This window comes from Corapipo altera, unplaced genomic scaffold (genome assembly GCF_003945725.1).
Source record: "Corapipo altera isolate COAL_440 unplaced genomic scaffold, ASM394572v1 45, whole genome shotgun sequence".
Taxonomy (NCBI): Eukaryota; Metazoa; Chordata; class Aves; order Passeriformes; family Pipridae; genus Corapipo; species Corapipo altera.
Genome location: NW_020884877.1, coordinates 5,860,705 through 5,884,836, shown reverse-complemented (window position 1 = coordinate 5,884,836; position 24,132 = coordinate 5,860,705). Strand labels below are relative to the sequence as shown.

The 24,132-nt window shown below is 37.3% G+C and overlaps 1 protein-coding gene across 7 annotated transcripts in view; it reads left to right on the top strand.

Moving 5' to 3' along the window:
* RFTN2 (raftlin family member 2) overlaps nt 1-24,132 on the top strand; it is a 37,322-nt gene that overhangs the window by 5,207 nt on the left and 7,983 nt on the right. For 5 of the 7 annotated variants that reach the window (XM_027636622.1, XM_027636620.1, XM_027636619.1 and 2 more), the window contains 7 exons: nt 3,542-3,725; nt 5,653-5,764; nt 7,322-7,634; nt 10,575-10,775; nt 13,791-13,912; nt 14,972-15,075; nt 21,490-21,568. In XM_027636622.1, coding sequence (XP_027492423.1) covers nt 3,542-3,725; nt 5,653-5,764; nt 7,322-7,634; nt 10,575-10,775; nt 13,791-13,912; nt 14,972-15,075; nt 21,490-21,568 — 1,115 coding nt within the window. Of the gene's footprint in view, nt 1-355; nt 497-3,541; nt 3,726-5,652; nt 5,765-7,321; nt 7,635-10,574; nt 10,776-13,790; nt 13,913-14,971; nt 15,076-16,256; nt 16,427-21,489; nt 21,569-24,132 lie in introns of those variants that run through there. The other 2 variants (XR_003526558.1, XM_027636623.1) reach the window with 2 other exon arrangements.

Genomic DNA, 24,132 nt, shown 5'->3' with positions numbered 1-24,132 from the left:
AATGCACTCAACTTCTGAAAACAGGCTGTCATTGTCCTTGTTACTTTATGCAGAAGTAAGTCTGTTCCTTAGTTGTATACTAGGAGTAACTTCCCCTCTTATGCCCACTCCAGACTCTTGGTAGATATTTCTGTAAGGCTCTTAGAGTTTCATCTTACTATTTTTTTTTCCAAGTGCTTTACTTGTAGTTGTTGAATAGTCTTTTGAAATCGTGACTGAAATGAAACAAAATCTGTATGCATAGCTAGAGGCAGACAGTGCTCTGTGGGATACTTCCTTCCCGAGGGTGTCCCATCTCTAACAGAGCAACTCCCTGTTCCACAAAGTTGAAAACATAAACAAGCCCAGATGGCTGCCCTTGGAGAACAGACAGCTCAGTTTTGCAGTCACTTTATAGTAACTTGCATTTTAGAACAGCTCAGTCTACTGGAACTGCTTAATAACAAGGATTTCAAGTAAATGCAGTTGCTAGAAGGGTTTGATAAAAGGAGGAAGTGTAAGTGCAGGTCTTACTGCAATTTCAGGAACTGTTTCATAAACAAAACTTGGCTTCTGCTTAGTTTTACCTCTAAATTAAAGGACTGTGGTAATATTCTATTTAAAATATAAGTATTTTCGTTGAAAATCTGCGAGGTACAGATGAGAATACACATTCTACTAGGTTATAGTACGTGAAATCCAACTGGTTTTGTTGTTCTGTTTATTTACACAAAGTTTCTTCCTGGCTTCTTCCTTTTGAAGAAATAAAACTTGTAGTAGTGGTAACATGCTGGAAATAAAGCTAGGCTGCCTAATGCCTACATGGATTACCTCCTAATCTACTGGTAATAGAAAGGATAACTTGGAGACTGAAGAGCATTTAGTGTTCTTAAATAGCCTGTGTTCTGGATAGCTTTCTTGTGTTTTCAAGTCACAGTTTCAGAAAGTGTTGTGTAAAGGATCTGTTATAAAGGTGGTTGTGACTTTTTTTTAAGTAAAAGCACATCAAACAACTGCAAATAAAGGTGCATCTCTGTTTAAATAACTTAGCAGTAAAGATTCATTCTCTCCTGTTTAGTCTGATATTCAGAAATACTTGGCTTCAGTGGCCTACTGTGGTATTATGAATGTTAAATAAGCAAAATCAGTTTCTGATAGTTGCCTAAATCTTTTTAGGTTTCTGACTGTAAGCAAGTGGATTTGTAAACATTCTGTTGAGTGGTTCTAGCTTTGTGTGTATATGACCTTAAAATATTTTTTGCTTGGAATTTCTTTCCTTTATAGAGGTATGATAATGAATAAAAGAACAGTGTGTATACTGTCTGAGAGGTATTTGTGAATTCTGATTGCTTCTGAAATGTGGGGATTAGCTAAAATATTGTGGAGAATATGTTGGGCTTTCTTTTTTTTTTTCTACCTCAGTCAACTCACTCTTGTACTTGTTGCTACTTGAATGTCCTTTGGCTAAGTGAAACATTAGTGAGATCCCTTTATCACTGCAGACCAAAGTTTTCTGTCAGGTTGTGTTATATCTTCATGACACTCCTTCTGTCTTGCCAATTTGCAAGCAAGGTCTTCCCCTACAAAGATTTCTGTTTGCCTCAGTGATTCATTGCCACTGGTTCTTGCACCATGTAAACCAGAAAATCAGCACTTAATCATCTTTAAGATCCTACAGAAAGCTATGTCCTGCATCAAGATAAAAATATAGCAACCCTGAGTGTGTTAACTTCATTTCAGTCTGCCTTATTCTGTGCTTCATCAGGTATGTGCTGTGTGAAGTGGAAATGAGCCTGCTGGAGAGACTGTCAGCAGTCCCTGATCTTCTCCCAAGCCATGATGCAGATTAGGTCAACCATGCTGCAGCCTAAATTTGCTGGCCAGAGTCCTTGTGCATCTTAACTAGTTATTAGCAGTGCACTGAACCTTGGCTTCTCCCCTCCTGGTCCCCATAAGCGTCCATCCATACTGTAAAAAATTAGCTTTCAGCTTCATGGAGGGTGATCTGCACCAGGAGAATCCCAAGCAAGAAAATTACAGCCCATCTTTTATTTCGGTGGAACTGAGTAGTACAAAGAAAAGGGAGCAGTGGACTCTGAAGTGTAATTTTAAATGCCTGTCAGTGATTGTAAATTCCAAGGTCTTAATCGTGAGGCATATCTCAGTTACAAAAGCAACTACTGTTTTTTCAAGTCATTTCAACTAAAAAGTAGAGATAATTTAAATATTCCCACTGAAGCAGAATGTTTTATGCTTTGTCCACAACCCTCCTGTTAGGGAAAAGGAGGAACATTGATGCACCCTGCTAAGATGACAAGCTGTGAAGTTCTTGTCACTCTGAGTAACAGTATGAATGTGTGTGAAGTAGCTGTTTTGTTGTCATCTTCAGTGTCCTGCATTGGAAGCTTACTGTGGAGCTGACAAGTTAGCTGCAGTTCTGGTATTGGTGAAAGTGTTTTGGCTACCTGTTGATGGCACATCAGGAGGGAAACTTTGTTAATGAAAAGGGGTTAAGACATTTGCAAAATAAGTGATGATCATGTCACATCATTGCTGCTTTCTTGGCTTGTGGGTTGTGGAGCAGTTATTTCTCAGCATGTATGTCTCTAGATTTACTATGAGTGTAATCATGGGATGGAGGTATTGCTGAGGGCAAAATATTGTCCCTTTATGGAAGGGGATGAAAACTTTGGCAAATCTGTGCTGTCATAATTACTCCTCTGTTACTGTCTGTATATGGTATTGATTTCCTGCTCTCTGAGAGCATCTGCAATTCCAGTTGTACTTGAGAGGAACAGGAATTACTGCCCCATTAGACTGACTGCAGCAGAATATACTGTTACCAGCATGGAATGTCCTCTGTGCAAGTGCTGTGGATCAGACAATTCAAAAAAGATTCTCCGAGAAGTTTTCCCTTTATCTGTGCAGTTTTCCCCAAGAGCTGTGTATTACTGAGATGTTGCCTATTGATGCAAAATGCCTGCATGCACTCAGGGATCCTCCACAGAAATTAGACACCACAAGCTTGCTTAGGTGATATGTACTTAGATTTACTGGAAAAAGGAATTGGGACTATATAAAAATACCAACCTACACTCCATGGATGACTTCTGAAGGGAAAAAAACCAGAGAAACAAATTAGTTGTTGCAGGCTTAAATCTGTTATACAGGAACATAGCTCAAAACTAAGGTTGAAGGGTACTGCATCAGTATGTTTAAGGCTTTGGATGGACAAAATAGTTGCTTTGTTAAATTCAGCCCTATTGTGTGTGTAGATGTTAACTGAGCTCTTAAATCAGCTTGGCAAACCTAGATCAAACAGAAAATGTTGCCAAGTACGTTAAAAATAGATCATATGAAGCTGTAAAAGTAGTTACATTCAAGTGGTTGAATACTATTGAATCATTTTTGAATCTGCTTTTTCTTGTATAAATAGAACTATAGCTTTTTAGCAAATGCCTTGGGATGTGTTTTGTGTGGTTTACATAAAAGAAACTCTCCTAAAATGTATGTGGATGTACCACAGGATCACGTGCTTCTCTTCTGCTTTCAATGCTTTTAGCTTCATCAAATCCAGAAGTTATCAAGATCAGTTCTGTGCTGGATATTCCATCTCAGGTGGAAGAATATTACAGCAAAGGATATGTTGTAGGAGCTGTTCATCCTATTATGCTGCCAATTGGAGGTAGAAGGAGTTTCCCTGCAAGTCACATGTATCGAGTGGTACTTTCACGATTAAAATTAAGGTAACAGTGAAATCATTTGAATACACTGATCCATTACTTAAACCATTTGTAAGTGGGTTGCTCAACTTGCATAACTTATTATCAGTTTGAAATGAGTGCCTCAGAGAATCAAATTAACTGTTCCTGGTCTAGAAAGGTGAGCAAGTTAATAATGTTTTTTTAATCAATGCTAAGCATACAACAGGCTGATGTTTACTTTGCCATAGTAAATGTCCAAACAAAAATTCAGAGTGTAATATCATCTGTCTTAGAACCTGCAGCAAATAAAAGATTAACCAAAACAGTAGGAGAGTAATAAGCTGCTTTAAATTACTTTATGTCTGCTTTATCTTTTTCATTTTCAAAACTTTTGTTTTCACTTTTCCCAGGGAAAATGACATGTAATTTGTGAAACAGCTTGTCAGGGAGAGTTTGGGTTTTTTCTTATTAAGAAGGAGATAATCATTCTGTGATCAGAGGTCTTACAGAAGCTTGGTTTTGACACTGAGGGAGATGCAAGAGTTTGTTCCAGATCCGTGGTCTTGTTTATTACTCATGTTTTCACTGCCTTATCATCACCATGTGATCATAAAGAACACAATGTTACCATTAGTTTATTTGAATGTACAGAATATAACCTTTTGTTCTTATTTTGAAAAACTAGAAAAGTGAGGTTCTTACTGCATTAAAAGTTGTTATGCTTCCTCTTCACTCCTGAGTCCTTATGTGAAGGGTTCTTTCATTTATGTGGAGGAGTGGAAGGGTGTAAACTGGAAGCTGCCCCCTGCCACTCCAGCAAGGCTTTTGTAAAACATGTTCATTTGAGGTAACTTCTCAAACCCCTTGCTTAAACAAGCACTGTCCAGGGTATTTGGTGTTCATACAACTTAACCTTTGTAAGTTCATCTGCAGACAAGGTGAATGTCTTTCTTGTGGGCAAAAGCTTGGGTAAGAAAGCAGAATGCTTGCTCTCTGGAGCTGAGGCTTCTAAGAGCTGACACTGCCAGCAGCAGCTCCCACAACTTGCCTTATCCCTCTAGGTGTGGCATCCTTATAAAGTTGTTGTTTGAACCTTTAGGCCTTTGAATAGATGAGTGGAGAGACCCTGTAGCCTACATGTGAAACTCCTGGTGTAGCTTCAGAGCTTGCTAAGGTGCTGTATGTACTTCTGTTGGTTTTGCTGTAGGCAAATACACCTTCTCTGGCTACTGTCTGGAAAGTAACCTTTTATATTTCAGTGGGTCTCATTGATGTTTCTTTTGAATTCAAATGGTTATGTGAAGGAAGCATCAAATAAAATCCCATTATATTATTGATGTACACTAAATCAGACACTAAGTTGTCTGTGTAATAATCCAGCTGGTTTTAGATAAAACATGAGTATTATTCTATAACTTGAAATAGAAGTTAGAGCTTGTCAGCTTCTTAAATTTGAGAGATTTAAACACTGTCTAGCTCTCAGTAATTGTTTGTGCATTGTGTTTCTAGTATTTGTTCTGTTTCATACAACAGCTGCAACTCTGCATTAGTTACAAAAACTAAGCAGCAGCATGTTGAGTGTAAAAGGACCACTTCTATTCATAGTGTTTTGTACAAAACCAAACCTGTTTTGTGCTTACTAAATCTATAGTTTAAATTTGTGGTTTTTGCATTATCAGAGATTTTTGCTGTTTATCAGTAAAGCTCAATTTCCAAAAGATGCCTATGAGTGGCCTTCAGATGAAATTCCTGTTAAATATTAATATTCTTACCATGGCATTGTAACACAAAACCTGTCACTTTGCATAAGAAACAGAACAGGACACTAAAACCCACTGAGTTCTAAAAAGTATGAAGAAGCATTGTCAGGATTTCATAACTGTTTCAAAAGAGAAGAATTCTATATGCAAGCATTTGCCCAAGTTAGCAGCAAACTCCTGACAAAGACTGCTTTCTTTCTGTGTTCTAGCCAGAAGCATGCAGCACCCAGAGGACAAAGGCACCCCAGGCTGCTGATTGAGGAATGTCCTTTAATGTATGAAACACTGACAAATGAGGTAGTGAAAGAACTGTTAGAAAAGGTAATGGAGGCTTTTTCCAACTTTTCTTCAGACTTTTGTTGCTATCATACATGTAAGTTATATTAAGTGGTTGATGTGTTTTTAGTTTTGCATTTATTTCATAGAAGCTACAAAGCTTTTCTGAAAGCGAAAAGAGTTCTTTTTCTTCACTAGTTAATGTTTCTAATGTGGGACTTAGTGTTGATTGCTGTGAAGCTTTGGGAGACTGGCTGGTTACACCATTTAAAGCAGAATCAAGCCCAACTTGATCACTTTTTATAAAATGCTTGTGTGATGTCTGAAGTTTCATGTTATTCCAAGCAAAGTACTTAAGAAAGGGTTTTTCATTCTTTAACAGAACTACAACATGTGCAGTAACTGTATTAAGTATTTACTTGGCACAGCTTTTGAAAACATTGCATAGTTAAAGTAAACTAAAGTTCCACTGGAATGCAAGTTCTAGTTCTGGTTCTTTTTGTGTTTAACTTCCTCTGCAAAACTGAAGACTTGCTGAAACAGGAAACTATTGTTATTACAAGAGTTAATGATATCTCTTACATTAGTTGCCAAGGAAAGTAGTAGAGGAAAAAGCATATTGAAGATCTTTAATCATCTTTGAAGTTATCAGAGTTGCTTAAATTTTCTAAATGGCTTGTTTTGACTTTGGCAGGCATTTCAGTTTTAGTGTGATTCTGTTACATGCTTACACTCTGTGGCTGTTGCCAGGCTGGTGATGTAGTGTACCAGCCAAAGATTAAAAGGAAAAACACACTTGAAATGAGCAGTGATGCAATCGTGGAAGCATATTTGGTACAGAAGTAGTATGGGAGAATAATTTGATTTTAAACTGTTCTCGGTGTTTGGATTTACCTGGGAAAACTTTTCCTCAGAGGGAGCTTGTAGCACAAGATGGCAGTGGGATCACCTTCCTAAATGGCAGCACTCCTTATCCCAGAACAAAAACCAACACCTCCAAGAACAGACACATCTCACAGGTGGCACAGATGTTAGTTGTAGATTGAGACTTCAGTGCAGAGAAAAAGACACACCACTGGCTGAAGGAGTTGAAGAGGATTATTTGCTTCTAGCTCCCTCCTGTCTCTGCTCCTTCAGTATTCTCAGTAATAATGAAGTTGAGTAGCCTCCAAGGGAACTGGGGGGTAATGAATCATGGCACATGACAAAGATATTTCTGTAGTATTGGAGGGCAGTATTTTTAGTATGACTGGTATCACATGTTTAAAGAAACAATACTATTTATCGCTCCACTATAACTGCTTATCTCTGTGACACAGTAAATAAAATACTTTGGGTTTGTTCTAAATGAAGGACTTTGTATGCCCTCAAGCCAGTACTAGTGTTGGCCACCTTTCTTGGCCTGATTCCAGATACATGCTGGAAAACTTCCATTTACTTTGAAGCATGAGGAGTGTCAAAGACAAACCACCCTTCCATAGTACCCTTCTATGTCTTCATGTCCTCAGCAGTTCAGTTAAACAGAACACGCATATAGAAGTTTTAAAGAAGTTCCATGCAATTCTAAAATGACTCTGCAGCTAAATTTCTGTTGTGTTACAGGTTAACGAAGCTGCTAAAAGAGGAAAGAAGTTTGTGGGATTTGTAATGCAACATTTTCCTCAGCCTAAAGCCTGTAATGGAACAAGCACAGATGGAAGTGCAGAGCTGGAAGCAACACTGGGCAGAAGAAACAGGGAACACAGGAGAGAAAACTTTGATGAAAACTATAAAAACTGGAATGAGGGGACATTGAGTGGTCACTCATCTGAGAGTGGGATAGAGGAGGAAATGCAAGGAGAAAGCAGACTGTTAGAGGATTCAGACTTCCAGTTTGGAAAAGAAGTCAACCCTTCTAAACCACGGAAAGGAGATGGTAATAAATGTTGCTTGTTTATTGTAGAAATAAGGTGTTCTATTGAGCTGCTAAGGTGTTGGAAAAAATAGAACATGCTGTTCTGTCAAATACTGGCTTTGGATGATGCCTCTATATCTGCATATATAAATGCATATGCATTTCTAAAGAAGTTGCCAGTTGAAGAAGCAAAATAAATATTTACCTTCTGCTTTCTGTATGTGAGCTGTGGTAATATATTAAAATGATACTTCAGTGTTCATATAGAATATTATAAATGTACTGCCAAAATTCTAGTTTGTAATTTAAATAAAAAGGGAAACCCACGAACCACCACCCCCCAGAATTGCCCACAGTGTAATTCTGACTTGAAATGTGGTGCAAGCAGGTAGCTTGTTTGCTTGGCATGTGTACAACAAATGTGGCAGTAAAAATCTTTTCTCTTAGAAGGATGCAATTGTTATAAAACCTTTTTCCTAAATGCATATTGTTTTCACTTAATATTAAATCATAAACATTTCCAAGAATACGTCGTGATTCCAGTTGTGCCTGTTTGAAAGCTGACAACAGAGAGAGCCCCTTCCAGCCAGAGCTGTAATTTTACATGCTTCTAACCAACTCACATAATGTACAGCAGCCAAATCCGTTCATAATGGATTCTTTCTGGTTAATGTGCCTTCAGGAAGCACCCTGAAAGAGATCACTTAAAATAATGCATTGACCATGAAATCAAAGACGATCATTGCTACAAAATGAATTTACTAGAGAAAAGTAAGCATTAGAAGTATAGGAAGAGAAAGCATAATTGAAAAATGTTGGTGCAGAGGTAGACAACTTAGTTGTAGAAGAGTCTGAGATGCTTAGTGTAGTCTGTGTGAAAGATTGCCTCAGAGTCTTCCAGGCTCCAAAGAGGAGAAGGTGGAAAGGAAGAAGTAATCTGAAACATGAGAACTAACAGAAGACAGTGTTGTGTGGAAAGCAGGCAGCATGAAACTTCCATGTCAGGCTGCATTTTGACATAATAGGTTCTTCCCTGATGGGCCAGAATGTGTTTTAATTGCTCTCAAAAGCAACCTTTTCACCTTCCTGTTAAAAGTAAAGCAACCTCTCCAGTTTGTAGGCTGTCAGAAGAATGACTGTGCACTGAGATGATCAATGTCCTTCTTATTTTTAATGCTTCAGTAAAAACAGTTCTACAAGTGAGCCTTTATAGCAAAATCTCTTAAAGCTCAACTCTTTCCTTACATCTTGAAACAGTGGGTTTGGTATATGTGACAGAATAGAAGTCCCACAAAGAAAAAGCAGAAAACTGGTTCTGTTCAGGAGTGTTGTTTGTGCAGACTGGTGTGAGCAGGTAGATGAGCAACCAGTGCATCCCCCATGTGCAGTGCTCTCAGGAAACTTTTCAAAAAGCTTTAGAGGGGATGTGCCAGGCTCCTCTATACTAGTCAAATATTAGTCACTGGAGCTCGTAAGGCAGAACTTTTGGAAACTTAACCTTTCTTGGAATATGTTGTATGTAACCATCATTTTAAAAAAGTACTGATGTGAATTTTGAAAGGAAGTCTTAGGAGTGTGTATGTATGTACTGCCGTGTCAATATGCCAGTTCCATTTACCTCTGCTCTGAAGAGGCAGATTGTCCAAGTTCTAGATTTGGGGGTCATAACATATGAATTTTTACTATTACATTGCTTTTTGATTTATTCTGTCAAATTTTGACTTATATATTGCTTCTGGAGGCAAACAACTGAATAGTTGTATTGGAAAACAGTTTTCTTTTCTTGGAAGCATAAGTGGTCTCACTTTGGTATATGGGAAAGGAAATTAAGGGTTATCAGGATAAATGCATTTATACTGATATAACCACCTGTGGAGGGGATAAAATAAAACTGTATACTAGAATGACTAGAAAGAGTCATTCTTACTGAAAGTTGAGAATTTTGGTATGAAATTACCTTATTCTTGGTAAAGATTATGTCATTTGCAGTGGGTGTGGTAACACTTCTCAGAACAGAGGGGTTCTTCCAGATGCTGATTCAGATTACTTGCACTACAAAGCCTACTTTGGAAATCTCTCTCTGTTTCTGGAGCCTAGAGAGACTAACTTCTTATTTGGGGTCACCTAAGCCAAGTTCCTTTGTTTTGGCAGTGTGAATACTTCCATGTTTAGAGGTTGGTTTTTATTGATTTAAGCTACTCAGCAGTATTAGACCATCTGAGAACATTTTTGGGCAACTAGTTTGTGTTATTTCTCCACAGCAGTGAAACACATGAGTGTATTTGTGGAACACCTCTAAATAGCTAGGACTTGATAACTTGCACCAGTGATTTCCTGAAATGCTGTGGATCTGTGAATTTTAATCTTTCAATATTTGTTTGAATGTTTTTGTATCAGCAGTGTATTAATACCTACATATAAAATGATTTGAGTAGATGTAGGTTTTGTTTACTTAACTTGCATGATCACCAGTAACTACTGAGAAACCCCAGTAGGCAATTAATATTATATATAAATAATCTTCAGAAAATAATGGGTAAAATTGATACAGTACAAGACATTCCTTATGTTTACAAATGTAAAAAATTGTCATTGGTTATTAGAATTTCAAATATTTGTAGCCAGAAGTTTTATGAGTGGCAGAAATGAAGCCTCTTTCCACTAGGTTCTTCTTAGCTCTTGTATATTTTCTTTATGCAAAACCCACCTACCTAGAGGGTCCAGTGGCAGCCCAAGTGTAGTAAGTTCACATTTTCCTTGTTATCCCAAAGCATCCTTCCCCTCACACCTTGTTCTGAGTGTGTTTAGGTCTGTTAAACAGAGTACAGGCACATCAGGAAACAATTATTAAAGCTGCTGCTTAGAATTAGAAAACTACCTTGAAATAAGAGATTAGTAATATTATTAATTTTGGAGCACTGTCTTTGAGAGGTTCACTTTTCTTCCTTTCTCTTTTGTCAGACAAGCTGTTTACAGTCTTCAATGTTTTTGATGATGATTCCACCTGCTGGACCTATCATGAAGGTGTTTTGTCTATGAAAGTAACAAGGAAGGGGCCAGTTGTTAGTACTCTGGAAGCAGACTGGCTAGAATTAACTACATTTTATTATAAACAAGGATTGTCCTTAGTTGATTCTTTCGTGCACTGGGAATCTTCTAAAGGTGAGTAAAGTCCCAGAATATAATAAAGCTTTTACTTGTTTATGTAGAACTGCATGGCTTGGAAAAAAGTAAGATGTTTTGTTTCTTGGTATGGAGATCAATATGTAAACATGTTGAGATAGTATATTGTAACTTTGTAGAATCTGATACCTAAAAGGGGAATAATTTGTCTTCTGGCCAATTAGAGATTGAAGTAATTGAAATTTCTGTTTTGATGTATCAAATTGAAAATTTCCAAAGCAGGAAACTAGCATAGTGATAAAACAAAATAAACTTTAGTTTGGTTTTGGTTTCTTTGAATGAAAAGGTAATGGCAGGGGGGAGATCATTAGATGGATGTTCCTGTTTTGCTGCTCTGTGGATACTGTGTTGCACTCTAAATATTCTGATGAGACAAAAGAGCACCTTGAGTTCTCATTAACCTTATTGTACTATTAAACCCAGGTTAGACTTTCCATGCTTCCTACTTTCTTCAGCTCTCTGCTGGACTTAAAAATTCTTTCCAAACCACCAAACTGCATTAAAATTTGCTGTTCTGGTCAGATGTGAACACATGTAGGGAGTAGAGAAACTCGTTTCTGTCCTTGCACTCAACTGTAGGCAAATCCTCCAGGACTTGTTCACACAGCTGGGAGAGAGGTCTTCCCTGATCCCTGCTTATTCCTGTGCTCTTCTGCAGGAATCTGCCAGCTCAGTTGACAGTCATATTGATATAATAGAGCAATTAAAATGATAGACCTCTGTGCCACAGCATCTTCAGATTTACTTCATTCTGCCAGTTTTAGTGTGATACCCAGTTTTTTTCTGGAGAGATCCTACCAGCTCCTTGAGTTCCTAGCCTTCATCCTCCTGATTAACAGATGCAAGCCTGTCAGTAGTGCCACTGCTGGCCTGGGCCCCTGCACACCATGCTGAGCCCAAAATCCTGCCTTTTGGCAGAGCTGTGGGTCAGTGCTGTACCACTGGTGACAACAGAAGCAGCTCTTTGCTGGCCAGAGTATCTAGAGCTGTAAAACTGTTGCTGGTAAGATACATAATTTAGAGATTCTATTTCTATTTGAACTGAATTTGTCTGAAAGCCAGAAATTTAAGTGTTGCAAAAAGTATTAGGAAGCTACTCACTGTTGCACAATTGCTTGAAAAAAAACTGGAAGAAAATAGTAGTACCCTAGTGTTAGGGGTACAGATACAAGGCAAACTGACCTGGTTAATAAATTCTGAAACTATTAACTGCTATCAAACAACATTTGTTAAAATAAACCTAGACTTTATACTTCTCCAGGGTGATACTTTGGTTGAATTTGTACATGTCTTGCTAGTACTAAGTTGCAAGTTGTTGGTGTTCCAATTATGGTGATTAATTATGGCAGTCCAGTATAAGCAGGCAAAATAAAGGGCTGCAGTGGAGGAAAGTCTTGTAAAACGTTGGTTGTAAAGGTTTCAGGGCCCTTAAACAGTTTTTGCAATGCTCAGGCTGATTATCAAGAGCATTAGATAATCAATTGTCAAAGTTGCTTTCATAAGTCATTTTGTCTGCCTCTTATATGAATTATACAAGGAGGGCAAAATTACTAGGACTTTGAGTAGTTGTTATATGTATTGTCTTATGCTTTTTTCTGCTAATCCTGGTTTAAAATAATATGCACTCAACATCTCCTTTGCAAGGCAGAGCTTAAATAAAAAAAAGTAAAACATAATCTTTAAAAGTTGGATTATGTGGGTTCTTCAAAAGCAAAACCCTGACAACAATGACAACTCCTCAGTTTTCAGTGTTCTCTGTAGTTTGGAGTGTGAATCACTGCATTTCTAAAGCTCTGCAATAACATAAATTTAATGACTGTCAGAGGCACATAACCTCATCAACAGATTTACCTCAGATGGAATTTGGCGGCTAGTCCCTCCCAAACTGCAGATTTTATGCACATAAACAGTCTAACTATGCAGTCTGTAGTAGTCATCTTTTTTGCTCTGAAATTATTATTCCTGTTTATTCAAGTCAGTGGAAGAAGAAAATTTCCTTGGGGGGAAGAGAGGTGAGAATTCAGACTCCTAGTTTTCAATACAGACATTTTATTTTTTTTTTAGTGCTGGAAAAGAACCCTCTGGAGATCTGTTACAGTTCACTGAGGGCTGGTTTTGGCAGCTGTTGAAATTAATCTTTGCAGCTGTTGTCCAACAAGTTTTACAGTCTTCCCATTCCTCACATAGAGAAGATCTGTCTGCTCCTCTCTGTCTGAAGAACTACCCCACCTTTAATACCCAGGCAATAACATACCTCATCCAGTATTGGAGAGGATTTAAATCTGCTATTCTGAGGATTACATCATTTTAATGTCTGAGTTTGGTTTAAATTCAAGTTAGTCAGCTGTCAGGGTACATCTCCACAAAAGGCTTCCTGAAGGCTCTTGGGAGAAGCAAAACCAGAAAATGAACCAATATTTGATGCACAGCTTTAGTTTGGCCCAGCCGGATGCTGTCGGGCTTTGACGTGTGAGTCAGGGAGTCGGGCTCTGAAACTTCCTTCCCATCAGGAATCTTCTTACAATTACTTGCGTTTCAGGCTCTTCCTGTGGCCATTTATGTTTTTAAGCAGCAATAGTTTGGCTTTGCACGTCATGGTTCACTTATCTCTGTTCCCTGCCACCACACCAGAAGCCACAGTTTGTCAGGCAGATGATAGTGAGGTTGAGTGAAGAGGGTTTGTGCCCATCCTCTGCAGGAGATAGGTTGAATACAGGAAACTGGAATTCAGATTGGAGCATGGAAGGGGTTAATGCTTTTGAGAAAATTGAATTGTTCAGAGTTCAATTTGTGTAGAAAAAAAGAGATTTGAGTATTAAGTTGACTTGCATACTCCAAGTTGTAATTAGATGCAGAAATAACCACAAATTTGAGTTTGCTAACTCATTTAATTTTATTTTAGAGGACTGTTCAATGAGGAGGGGGGAAAAACATCCTGTATATACCTCTTGATAGTGTCTCAACCTAAAACTTTGTTTCTGTTTCTGTTCACAGGGGACTATTTGCCCAAATCTTTAGAGGGATTATTTATCTATGAAGAAGAAGGTGCTGGGGTTCCAGGTTCTAGCAGGAAAGGAAATGATGCAATAGTTGTTGAACAATGGACAGTCATTGAGGTAAATTGGTGATTATTTAGCAATGCTGTTTCCTACTTTTATTTTTCTTGGTTTTTCCTTAGGGTGCTTGTACCAGTATTAGATAAATGTTCAGGATGGTTTCCTGAAGCCACTTTCATAGGCTAAACTCAAGCCTTGAATCATAAAAATAAAGTCATGTCTGTGGCCATTGATAAGTGTACATAAAAGAAATATGCTGGAGGGATTCTGGCCTGCCATTTACAAAGGGTCATACCAACAAATACAACTGCCAAAGAAAATGTTCTGGGATTTTTTTGTATGTGTTTCAGACCAATTTTAGATAGAATTCCAACAAGTGCAGGTCACACTGACAATGTGAAGTGTTTTTAAATAAGAAGGGGAAGAAGATAGCTAGAACTAGAAACAGGAGGAAAATTATAATGAATTAATTGTGGCTTTCAGATGTGTATTTTTATTAAAATGTTACTGCTAAATATGAAATACTTGGATTTTCCTAATAACTGTAGTATGCTACAGCAATAAAATTATTTTAAAAAATATTTTAATGTTATAGGATTATTGCATCAATGACATCTGAAATTAGTCATTGTTGGAGGATATTAAGGGCTTACTTTTGAAATATCCAATGATAAATATGTTTACCAATGTGAAAAGAATTAACATAAAGCTTGTATGTTAAAAAAACCCAAACAAAAAAACCTCACCAAAATCTTAATTTTAGTGCTAGGTGAGATGCTTATTCTTCGTATCTAAAGTAAAAACAAATACATAATTGACACCTAATATGGTGTTTAAAGTTTTGGCACTAGTTTAGCAAAGTGACAAACTGGACAAATGAGATGTGCTTTGTTGCTGAATCAGGGCTCATATCTGATGTTAATAAATTGCTTTCTTTGGGTTTTGTAGTTGTGATTTTTCAGGTTGTTTTCAGTTTGAAGTAGTGAATCTCCACCAAACAACAGTTGATCATCTCAAAGGCTCGTCCCACTAAAAGTGAGAGAGGAGTTGTAGTTGTGTAGAAATGTGAATAAAATCTGTACAGAGTCTCTTTACTACTTTTTATAATTATTAATGTAGGGGTGTGAAATTAAAACAGATTATGGACCTTTATTGCACACGCTGGCTGAGTTTGGATGGCTCCTGACCTGTGTCCTGCCCACACCCATCGTACGACATGACAGGTACCCACACTACAGATTGCAGCATTTTTGGTGTACATGTCTGAGAATTATCAAGTCATTACTTGCATCCTGAAATGTAAAAAGAAGGGAAATGCTAATGTTAAATGCATATAAAACTTGAGATATAACTACCATTATTGTTGAGTCTTCTCCTGTGGTGTTTTAGGTCTCCTGGTTTCAGTGAGTCTAATTCTAGACTTAAAACACATTGTGTAAATCTAAACATTAAAAGATTTTTATTTAGTAAACTTTTAACCACATACTCAGTCCCCAGCAATGGGGTTACTCGTGCACTTCAAGTTTGTGAAACATTGAATTGTTTCACTAGTTTAGGACCTTGGTGAGTGACTAGTTTAGGTAATGGAAGAAGTCATGTCACAAGACAGTCATGCACTATTTATTGCACATTAGAGTGGGATGTGCTGATTCAGCAAGTTATTGGGCTGTTGCTCTTCTTTAATGTAGACATTATGGTTCACTTCAAATATTGTACCAAACTACTGGATTTCAGTTTTCTGGTTGTTGTACTTATTTAGATGATTGAGGGGACTCTGTCTGCTCTTTAAGAAGAGCCAAATGGCCCACCTTAATCCTCCACAAGGTTCTAGACTTCTTTTTTTAACCCACCCCAAAAGTACTGTGCTTTTCAGCAGAGTATCAAGTTAAAAAAATGGCAAATGAAGCAGTGGATTAAGCACTCTTAATGCCCCTCTTCTCTCTCATCTTTTCTTAAAAGTTTTTCTTCCATTAGATTAAGATTGCCAAGCTTTGAAAACAAACAAATGTGCTGAGGCACAGCTTAGGGCTCACTACCAACTGTGGAAAGAGTGGATGACTTGAGAAATCTTTGGATCCCAGACCTCACTGTGTTAAATCAAGACAGCATGAAAAAGATGTGAATGAAAGTTTCTAAGAAAACTCCTGCAAGAAAGTGGGAGTTTTGTTCAAGTGATTTGACATCATTAAATCAACTCATGCATGTGAGAAGGAGGCTTTTCTGATCAGGAAATGGGTGTTGGGGTTTTTTGGCTGTGGTGGTTTGTTTTTGGTTTTTTTTAATAGTTGATTTTAACCAAGTGGTTAAATGCAAAGACAAGAAGTGGTAAAGCAGTATGGCATGTTCTGTGGAATTTTTTTTCTTTTTTTTAATGAGGGCCTCTGTATGTTTTCTTTTCTTCTAGAAGAAGCAGTTTCCAGAATACAAACCAAAATGGTTCTCCTTTAATTTCTTCAGTAACTTTGCACTCTAAACGTTTTAGCTTTGAACGTGGTGACTTGTAAGAGTATGTGAACTACTGAGCCTGGCTTTTGTAAACAGCTGAAATTTTTGGCCAAATCTTAGAGCTTGACAGTAAGTCTTCACAATGTGAATCTAATCTTTGAAGGATGTCAGTGGACAATGGGAGAGAGATTTTAGTAGTCATGGTGTGCTGTGAGTCATAGAATGAGGGACTTTTTAACCTACAAACTCTTGTGTCCCACAGGCAGTGTAACTGAACCCATCCCTGCAGGGTTTGGATGAGCAGGGTCAGGAATGTCCTGAGCAGCTGCTGATCAACCACTCTGAGTGTCAGTCTGTGCCTGCAGCAGATGAATGGTGCTGCTTTGTACCTCACAGATTGCAGAGCAAAGGCAGGGCCCATAGAAAAAATCCAAGTGTTAAATAAAAAAAAAAAAAATAGGAAAAAGGGCTAACAGCTTGATTAGGCTAGAGCTGTTTAGTGTTTGAATTAGTAAGAACATGTACCAACCAGCAAAATATTAGTGTAAGATTTCTCGAGTAGTGTTGCATCCTAGATGTGAAACAACCAGCCCGTTAATAGCAGTGTTCATGCTAAAGGAGATTATCTCCTGGCCAAATCTGAAGCTGGATTCATTTTGTATCCACACTCAGATAATTCAGATAATAAAAAACATTTGTTTTCTGGTCTAAATGGTTGGGTAGGAGTCTGCCTGAATTGTCTAATACTTGTTATCCCACTGTGGCATGTGAGTTACTCTTGGAAGAAAGGGGATGAATCATGTTTTGTGTGGCTGTAGTATATCTCATATACAGCTATTCAGTTTTATTTAAAAAAAAAAAACTTGAAAAAGCCCATGAAAAAGAATTCCTAATTAGGAATTGAGAATTCATGAGTTGGAAAATTAACATCTTCCTGTCCTCGTGGGCTAAGTAGCAATTGATAACTGCTATTTTTAGGCATTGATGTTGGCATTTAAAGAGAAGAAATTCTTGGATGGTTACTGTGTGTCTGATATGAAAGATGCCATTACAGTGGTGGTGGTGATGGGTTATCCTAGGAATGCAAGTTAAATGTCTCAATAAAGAAGGATATTTTATGCTGCTCAACAGCTGGGGTTTTTTGCCAGACTTGGAACTCTGTCCTCAAAACCCAGCCTGAATATTAACAGTCTTCAGAAACACTGAAAAAATAAAATAAGCAACATTTTGAGATCATCTGACAAATTCATGCTTTCATATTTATTTTTATAAAAGAATTTGTGCACAGTATTTAGATAAAATCTTCATTATCCTCATTTTTACTCACTGCAGTAGTTTGCTGTATTCTGTTTTCCTCTTATTTATTGCAAAACTTTCCATCAATTCAGATCTTCTGTGATCTTTTCCTAGACATTGTGCCCCATCTGCTTGTCTGCAGCTGAAGAGTGTGACCAGCTGAGGTGTGACAGGATTGCCATGCACTGATGTGTTCCTTTTCAGGCTTTTGCAGGGTTAGGATTTAAAACAGTTCAAAAAAACACTAGGCTGTCATATCTGTTCCTGTGTGGTTCTGTTGTTGTTTAAAGTTTTTCATTTTTCCACAGACATATAAAGTAAAAAACTAAATAAATAAATATACAAATAAAAATAAATATAAAATAAAATGCCCAGAGCATTAAGCTGATGTGGTAGCTGAATGTCACACATCACTGTCCTGTTTCAGGCAGGGGCAGTACTCTGTACACCTGTTTAGTCTTTCAATTCCTACCTCAATGGCTAAATCATGTTGGATGCAGGAAACATTTCCCTGAAAAGCTCTTTACTGTTACAAAGACAGTGTACATGTCATTCTTGAAACACTCACAGTGGCCAGTTTGTGCAGTGTTGTTTGAAAAATAAGTACTGTGGGTCTTGGGTTTGTTTTTTGGTCAGCACAGTAGAGATTGCATAGAAGTTGCCCTCTCCTGACAGTGATTCTTTTTTTTACTCTGGGGATATGAGAAAGCTGAGCATGTAAAAAAAAAAAATGCATATGATGCAACATTTGTTGTGTCCATCCATGTCTTGGGTATTTAAACTGTGCCAGCAGTCAATAAAGAACTTTGGAGACTAAAAAAAGCAGACCATAAAAGAATACCTGATAGATCCACAATAATATTAGTGATCTAAAGAGCCCCCTGTATTATATGCAAGTCTTACTTAATTGGTAAATGTCTTCAAAACAAGAATTTGGTAGTAATTATGCCCAGTTCAGATAAATAGCAAGAATAAAATGAATAGTCCTTTTAGGAGTTAAATCTAGTGAGTGTCTAGGAGAACTTTGCTGGTAAATGTAGTGCTCCTGCAGTTTTTATTATGATATTATAGGAGTTTGTAAAATTTCATACATGTTAGAAAATTGGAATTATTTTAAGGTTTTTCAAATGTTTCATTAAATGGATCCTTTAAGCTTAGTATCTCAAGCTGGTGTCAGTCTCATGACTGAAAGTTTAGGTGCTGTGTGGCTCCAAAGGAGTGCAAAGCTTTATTTTGAGAAATGTGAAAAAAACCCCAACTAAATAGATGAAAAGAATTTATTATCTTATTCCTTTTGTTCATTTTTAGAAAACTTTGTTTAACCTCTGTTTGCAGTGCTTTGTAAATAACATGTTCGTGCATAAAAAAAAATGGATCTGTAAAAAATCAGAGCCATTGGAGTATTACTGAGCTTCTAGCTTGATGTTTGCTTTTGGGGACAGAAATATAGACATGTAAGAGGACAAATTTCTTTGCTCATCCAGCATAAGCAGACAAGTAAATTGCTGAAGTTTCAACAAAAGAGTCTCTGTTGCTCTTGATCACTCTTGAGAGAGGAAAAAGCTTCAGCAGCCTGACTCTGCTGTGACCTTTATTTCCCTCCACTGATTACTGCAGTCCCTGAAAATGGACAAGGCAGACTCTGAGCAGTGCAGTGCAAAAAGCTGACTTTGGTTATTAATTTATCACGGCTCACTACTTAATCAGTGTTTTCAAAATGCCCTGACTTACAGGCAAAGAGGGAATGTGGAAATGTGAGGGAAGCTGTGGAGCTTCCCTTGCTGTAAGCACTTTTTCTCATTTAAATTCTGCGGAAATCCCACTGTCAGTGAGTTCTTTGTGAATTAAGCTCATAGCAGCTTTGTCGTGTGTGGCATTTTAATAAGGTCAGACTTAGAAGATTGTTAATTTACTTATTGTCTGCTCACCATCGTGTCCATTCTCTGTTCCAGTAGAATTTGTACAAGCTGTAGCTTAATGTTTGGGGTTTTTTCTTGTCTCTGAAGGAATGCAGACACTGTTACAAAATAAGCCATAGGCTCTTCCCCATGCTCCGGACTGCGCTCAGCCTTCTTGCTTAGAAGAGAGATTTCCCAGTTGATATTATCAAAACAGACATGACTGAGGCAGGGAGAATACCTAACCAAGTGGAATGAGGTTGCAGGATTGCAGGCTTACTTGTAGTGACTTAAAATCTTGACAGGTTTTCTTTTAATGAGTGCAAATAGTGAGGCAGAGACTCTTGGAGCAGGAAACCTTGTTAGTTTAAGGAAATGAGTGAATTTGCTCTCCTGCATTTTTGTGTTCCCCACTAGCTGGAGATTAGGATAGTTCTCTGTTCTCATCCAAGGAAGACATGCAAAGATATGCCATGACCTGAGTTCAGCTGGACTGAAAGGAAGATTGGGAGGGGCCAAACACAACCACAAACCCATCATCACCAGCTATTGATCTGAGTACATGTGTACTGAGTAGCTGTTTATACTGGGAACTCTTCCTGAGCTCATAGGGACAGTTTTAGTCCCTGATTTTTCTTGGAGTAAGTCCCTAATGTTAAATAAATTCTCAGTCCTAGCCCTGTCATGAAACACGCATCAGTTACCTGAACTTGGTGTGTGATTGTTGACCTTGTGACACACTCATGGTGAAGTAAAAGCCTGTGTTTTTTAGTAGTTCTTTCTGTAATGTTATGCATAATAATACTGTTTTATGATTGATAGAATAGGTACAATCATAAATATTTCAGATGAACTCACTGTGTCTCTTTGGTGTTTCCATTTTGCTACTTGGCTTTAGTGCACTCTTAAATCTCAAGTCACCCTTTTAGTGAAGCATTTCAGTGTTTTTCCTTTATATACATAAAACTCTTGCTGAATACTGCCCAGAAGCAGGAGTTGGGGAGAGAAGAGCTTATAAAAATGTAGTATCTGATATTTAGAAGAGCACTGGAATTTTTTAAACTCTTATTCTGGAGTTCTGGTCTTGAAATTCTTGCACTTTTTCATTGACACAGAGTTGGGCTTTGTAGTACATATGCTATCAATGTGGTGACCAGTATTTCTGGTGGAAAGGTTATGAAAATACATCTTCTGCAAGTTTTAATGTATTTATCACTACTAAGAGTGTAATACTTCTGAAACATCATATCAGTAATATCTGATTAGGTCTTGAAGAAAAACTTCACCTCATCATGTTTATTATTCTACAAGTATTTCCTTCTGGAAAAAGAAAAGGCACCTGTGCTGCTTTATATGTGTACCATAACAGTATTGAAATCTGTAAAAGTTCCAGGACTGAAGTTGCTTTTTTTTTTCCCTTTATTTATCTTAATAAAATATTCTCTAGTCCTTCCTAGGCTCCCTCATACAAAACAGCCAGTGTCATTTATCTCATTTTTGATGTAGAGCTTATTAAAACTGAGCCAAGTCCTTTTATCCATAGGTGAGGAGACAGCAAGCTTAACCCTCTGTGCCAATTAGATATGTTACAACCAGAAAACAACTTTTATTTAGCAGTAAAGAATGGCAATTCCCAAGTTTCATGCCACAAAGTATTGAGATATTTGTTGAAGCTGTGGATCTATTGAGGTTGGGCCTGGTTGTTGTGGCATTAATAGGTAGTACATGTTAAATAACTCCAGTCATAGTAATACAAGTTATTGGTCTGTCCATATTTTTATGTGTATCACCTTAACCCAGCTCTGTGCTTCTATTTTTTTTTTTAATATGTTTACAGAACTGTTCAGGAATTAATAAACTGGTTAATGCTTTGTAGTCTGCCCTCTTCTTACTCATGGACTTAAATATGCACAACTTAAAGTTGACTTTAAAAGGTATGAATGTGTTAGGGACAATTATTGCTATTAAAACATTGAAACTGTTTTCTTTACATTTTAGTGAAGGAAATCTCGCTACAAAGCAAGTAATTTTTCTTCAGAGACCTGTTATGTGGAGTTCTGCTGTCCAGACACCAGAGGTGAGTAACTTGTTTATGGTATTAATATAAAAAAATTAGTACTTCACATAATGGTAAGATATAGAAGCAAACTAGACTTCTCAATTAATAGGGGAAAAAAATGGTAGAACAGGATTTCACTTATTACCAGTTCAAGTTTGTGAAGGGCTTTTGCTGAACTCACCTGTTATTTGTTTTCTCAGACATTATCTCTTGAGTTAAGCCATGGAGAAAAGCATAAGCATGCTAAAAACGTGTTGTTCTAAGAAATTACTGTGTCTCAGGTAGAAGTTTCTGTGTTGGAAGTATTTTCTTTGGAGTCTTTAGGAATTCTTGAGTGTTCTGATTGAAATCCTGTATCTAATGCACATGAAAAAGAAAAGTGTTTTGATCTCCAAAATATCTACTTTCACACTTTTAAAAGAAACAAGTGTCAAGCTGTTCGAGGGATACATCAGTCTGCAGGTTAACAGGGTGAAGACACTTGTTGCATGAAAATGTGTGACAGGGTTTAAAACTCTGCTCCTGAACCTCCTCACCTTCTTGTCCCTTTTGAGGGAAGCTCCCGTAACAGAGGTTGTATCAAGTGCTTTTTGAGGGTTAAGTAACTCAGTCACCACACTCTGCTCGGTGTCGAAGCAGTTACTGCACCTGCAGTAAATCCTGCTGTGCCAGCGAGGGATGAACTGCTGATGGGCTTTTCTTTGCTGCAGCTTTTGACATCCCATGGTGGTTATTTCTGGATTTCAATAGCTCTTCCACCTTTCTCTATTCAACATGGCTTTCCTGTAGTAGTCTTAAGCTATGAATGTTTTCACTCATGTCCAGCACCAAACTTTACAAACTTTACAAACTGTTATAAGGCAGTGATACCTAGCTGCTTCTTTGTCCTGTATAAATAGTTCTGTGAATCTTTAAACTTCATTCATATTTGATCTGTCCTTTACTTTCTCTTCAGTCTTATTACCGTCATCTGTGTTTTCCTCTGTTTAGTGTTTCTAAAATATGCTCTTCCTTTTTTTGTTCTTCTCCAAGCTTTTGCTTATCTCCAGTCTAACTTCCCTCTCACTGTGTCCCCTGATAATTAGTACTTCCATGCCTGGAAGAACTGCTTTCAACATGCACGATTCAAGTCCTGTTTTATTTTTTTGTCTCAGTTCCCATCTAGTTCTTGAACACTGTAATTTGTTTTCTCATTTACTTAAATGGAGCTTCTCTTTCTTCTCTTCAATGTTCTGTGTAGTCTTCCTTGCTGGTGTCTTAATCTTCTCTTCCATTCATACCCTCTTCTAAATTCTGCCAGTGGAATTTTTTGTGCTTTAACCACCTTCTGTGTACAAAGCATCTTCAGCTTTTAGGTTTCAGATCTTCTTCTCTCATGCCTGACTTTGTGGTCTTTCATTCCTAATGTGTTTCTGTTTTTGGAACACAGTTTTTGATACCAGTATTGTAAAAATATGGAACATAATGTCAGTGCTTATAAAACAAAATAATGCTTTCCTACATTTTTAATACTCTATATAGTAAAGGCATGAACTCCTGATATGAGAACTCTTCCCTTGGTAAGACATAATGTTATTTCTAACTATAAGTGTCTCTTAAAAGGCAGCATCATTATCTGTCACAAGTTAGAATGGTTAAGACTCAGTTCTGTCAGGAGATGTAGTACAAACCAGTGCTGTAAAAACAGTCTGAGGAACTGATGAGTCTTTGAGACATGGTTTAAATTAAAAATAGGAAGCATCGTACTCACAGTTTAAATCCTGTCACTCAGTTATGAGGTGATGAGCAGCTTTGGTTTATACAAATAAAATGGTGTGGTTTGTAGTTCTTCTTTTATTTGTTGTAATAGGAAACCTTTGACTTTGGAAGTAAACAAGAAGTAGCTGATGTGTAGCCATTTACATCAGGATTTCTGTGTTTAAAATCTGAACAAACTTAATATCTAAATGTGCTCTTTAAGTACCAGTGAATGTTTTACTTCTCCACCAGGAAATTTCAATATGATGAGGTCATTTTAGCATGGGATAAATAGGTAACTGGGGCTGAAGTTGAAATGTTTAGCAGAGTAACATTTTTCCTTCTGTTTTGCCAATTATGGTGGTTTTCCCTTAAATTTTCATCTTTTTACTTCATTGCTTTTTTACAAAAATGTTGGCATCGGCAAACAGCTTATTACTTTCATTTCAATCTTAAATTCATGGATTTGTTACTAATACCAAACTGATATAGAATGTCATGATAGCTTTGCATTAAGTACCTAGATTCCAGGTGGAAAATAAGCTGCTGAAATTTGAAAGTGTTCCCTTCTGCTCTAGAGACTTTTTGTTGTTGTTGTTTAAATAACTTAAAAATCTCCTGGACGCTGACAACACAGCTGGACTATTTTATTGAACCCTTGCAAACATTTTTGTAAAAACATTTAATTCCTGTGATTGTATATTGTTTGGCATGACGCTTTCCTTTTTATTTGTAGTGTGTATCTTTCCCTTGATGTTCATATTACATTAAAGCTGTCACTAAAAAAACTTTGGTATCCACAACTTAGGGTGGTTTTTGAAACACAGAAATACTTCAGATACCTG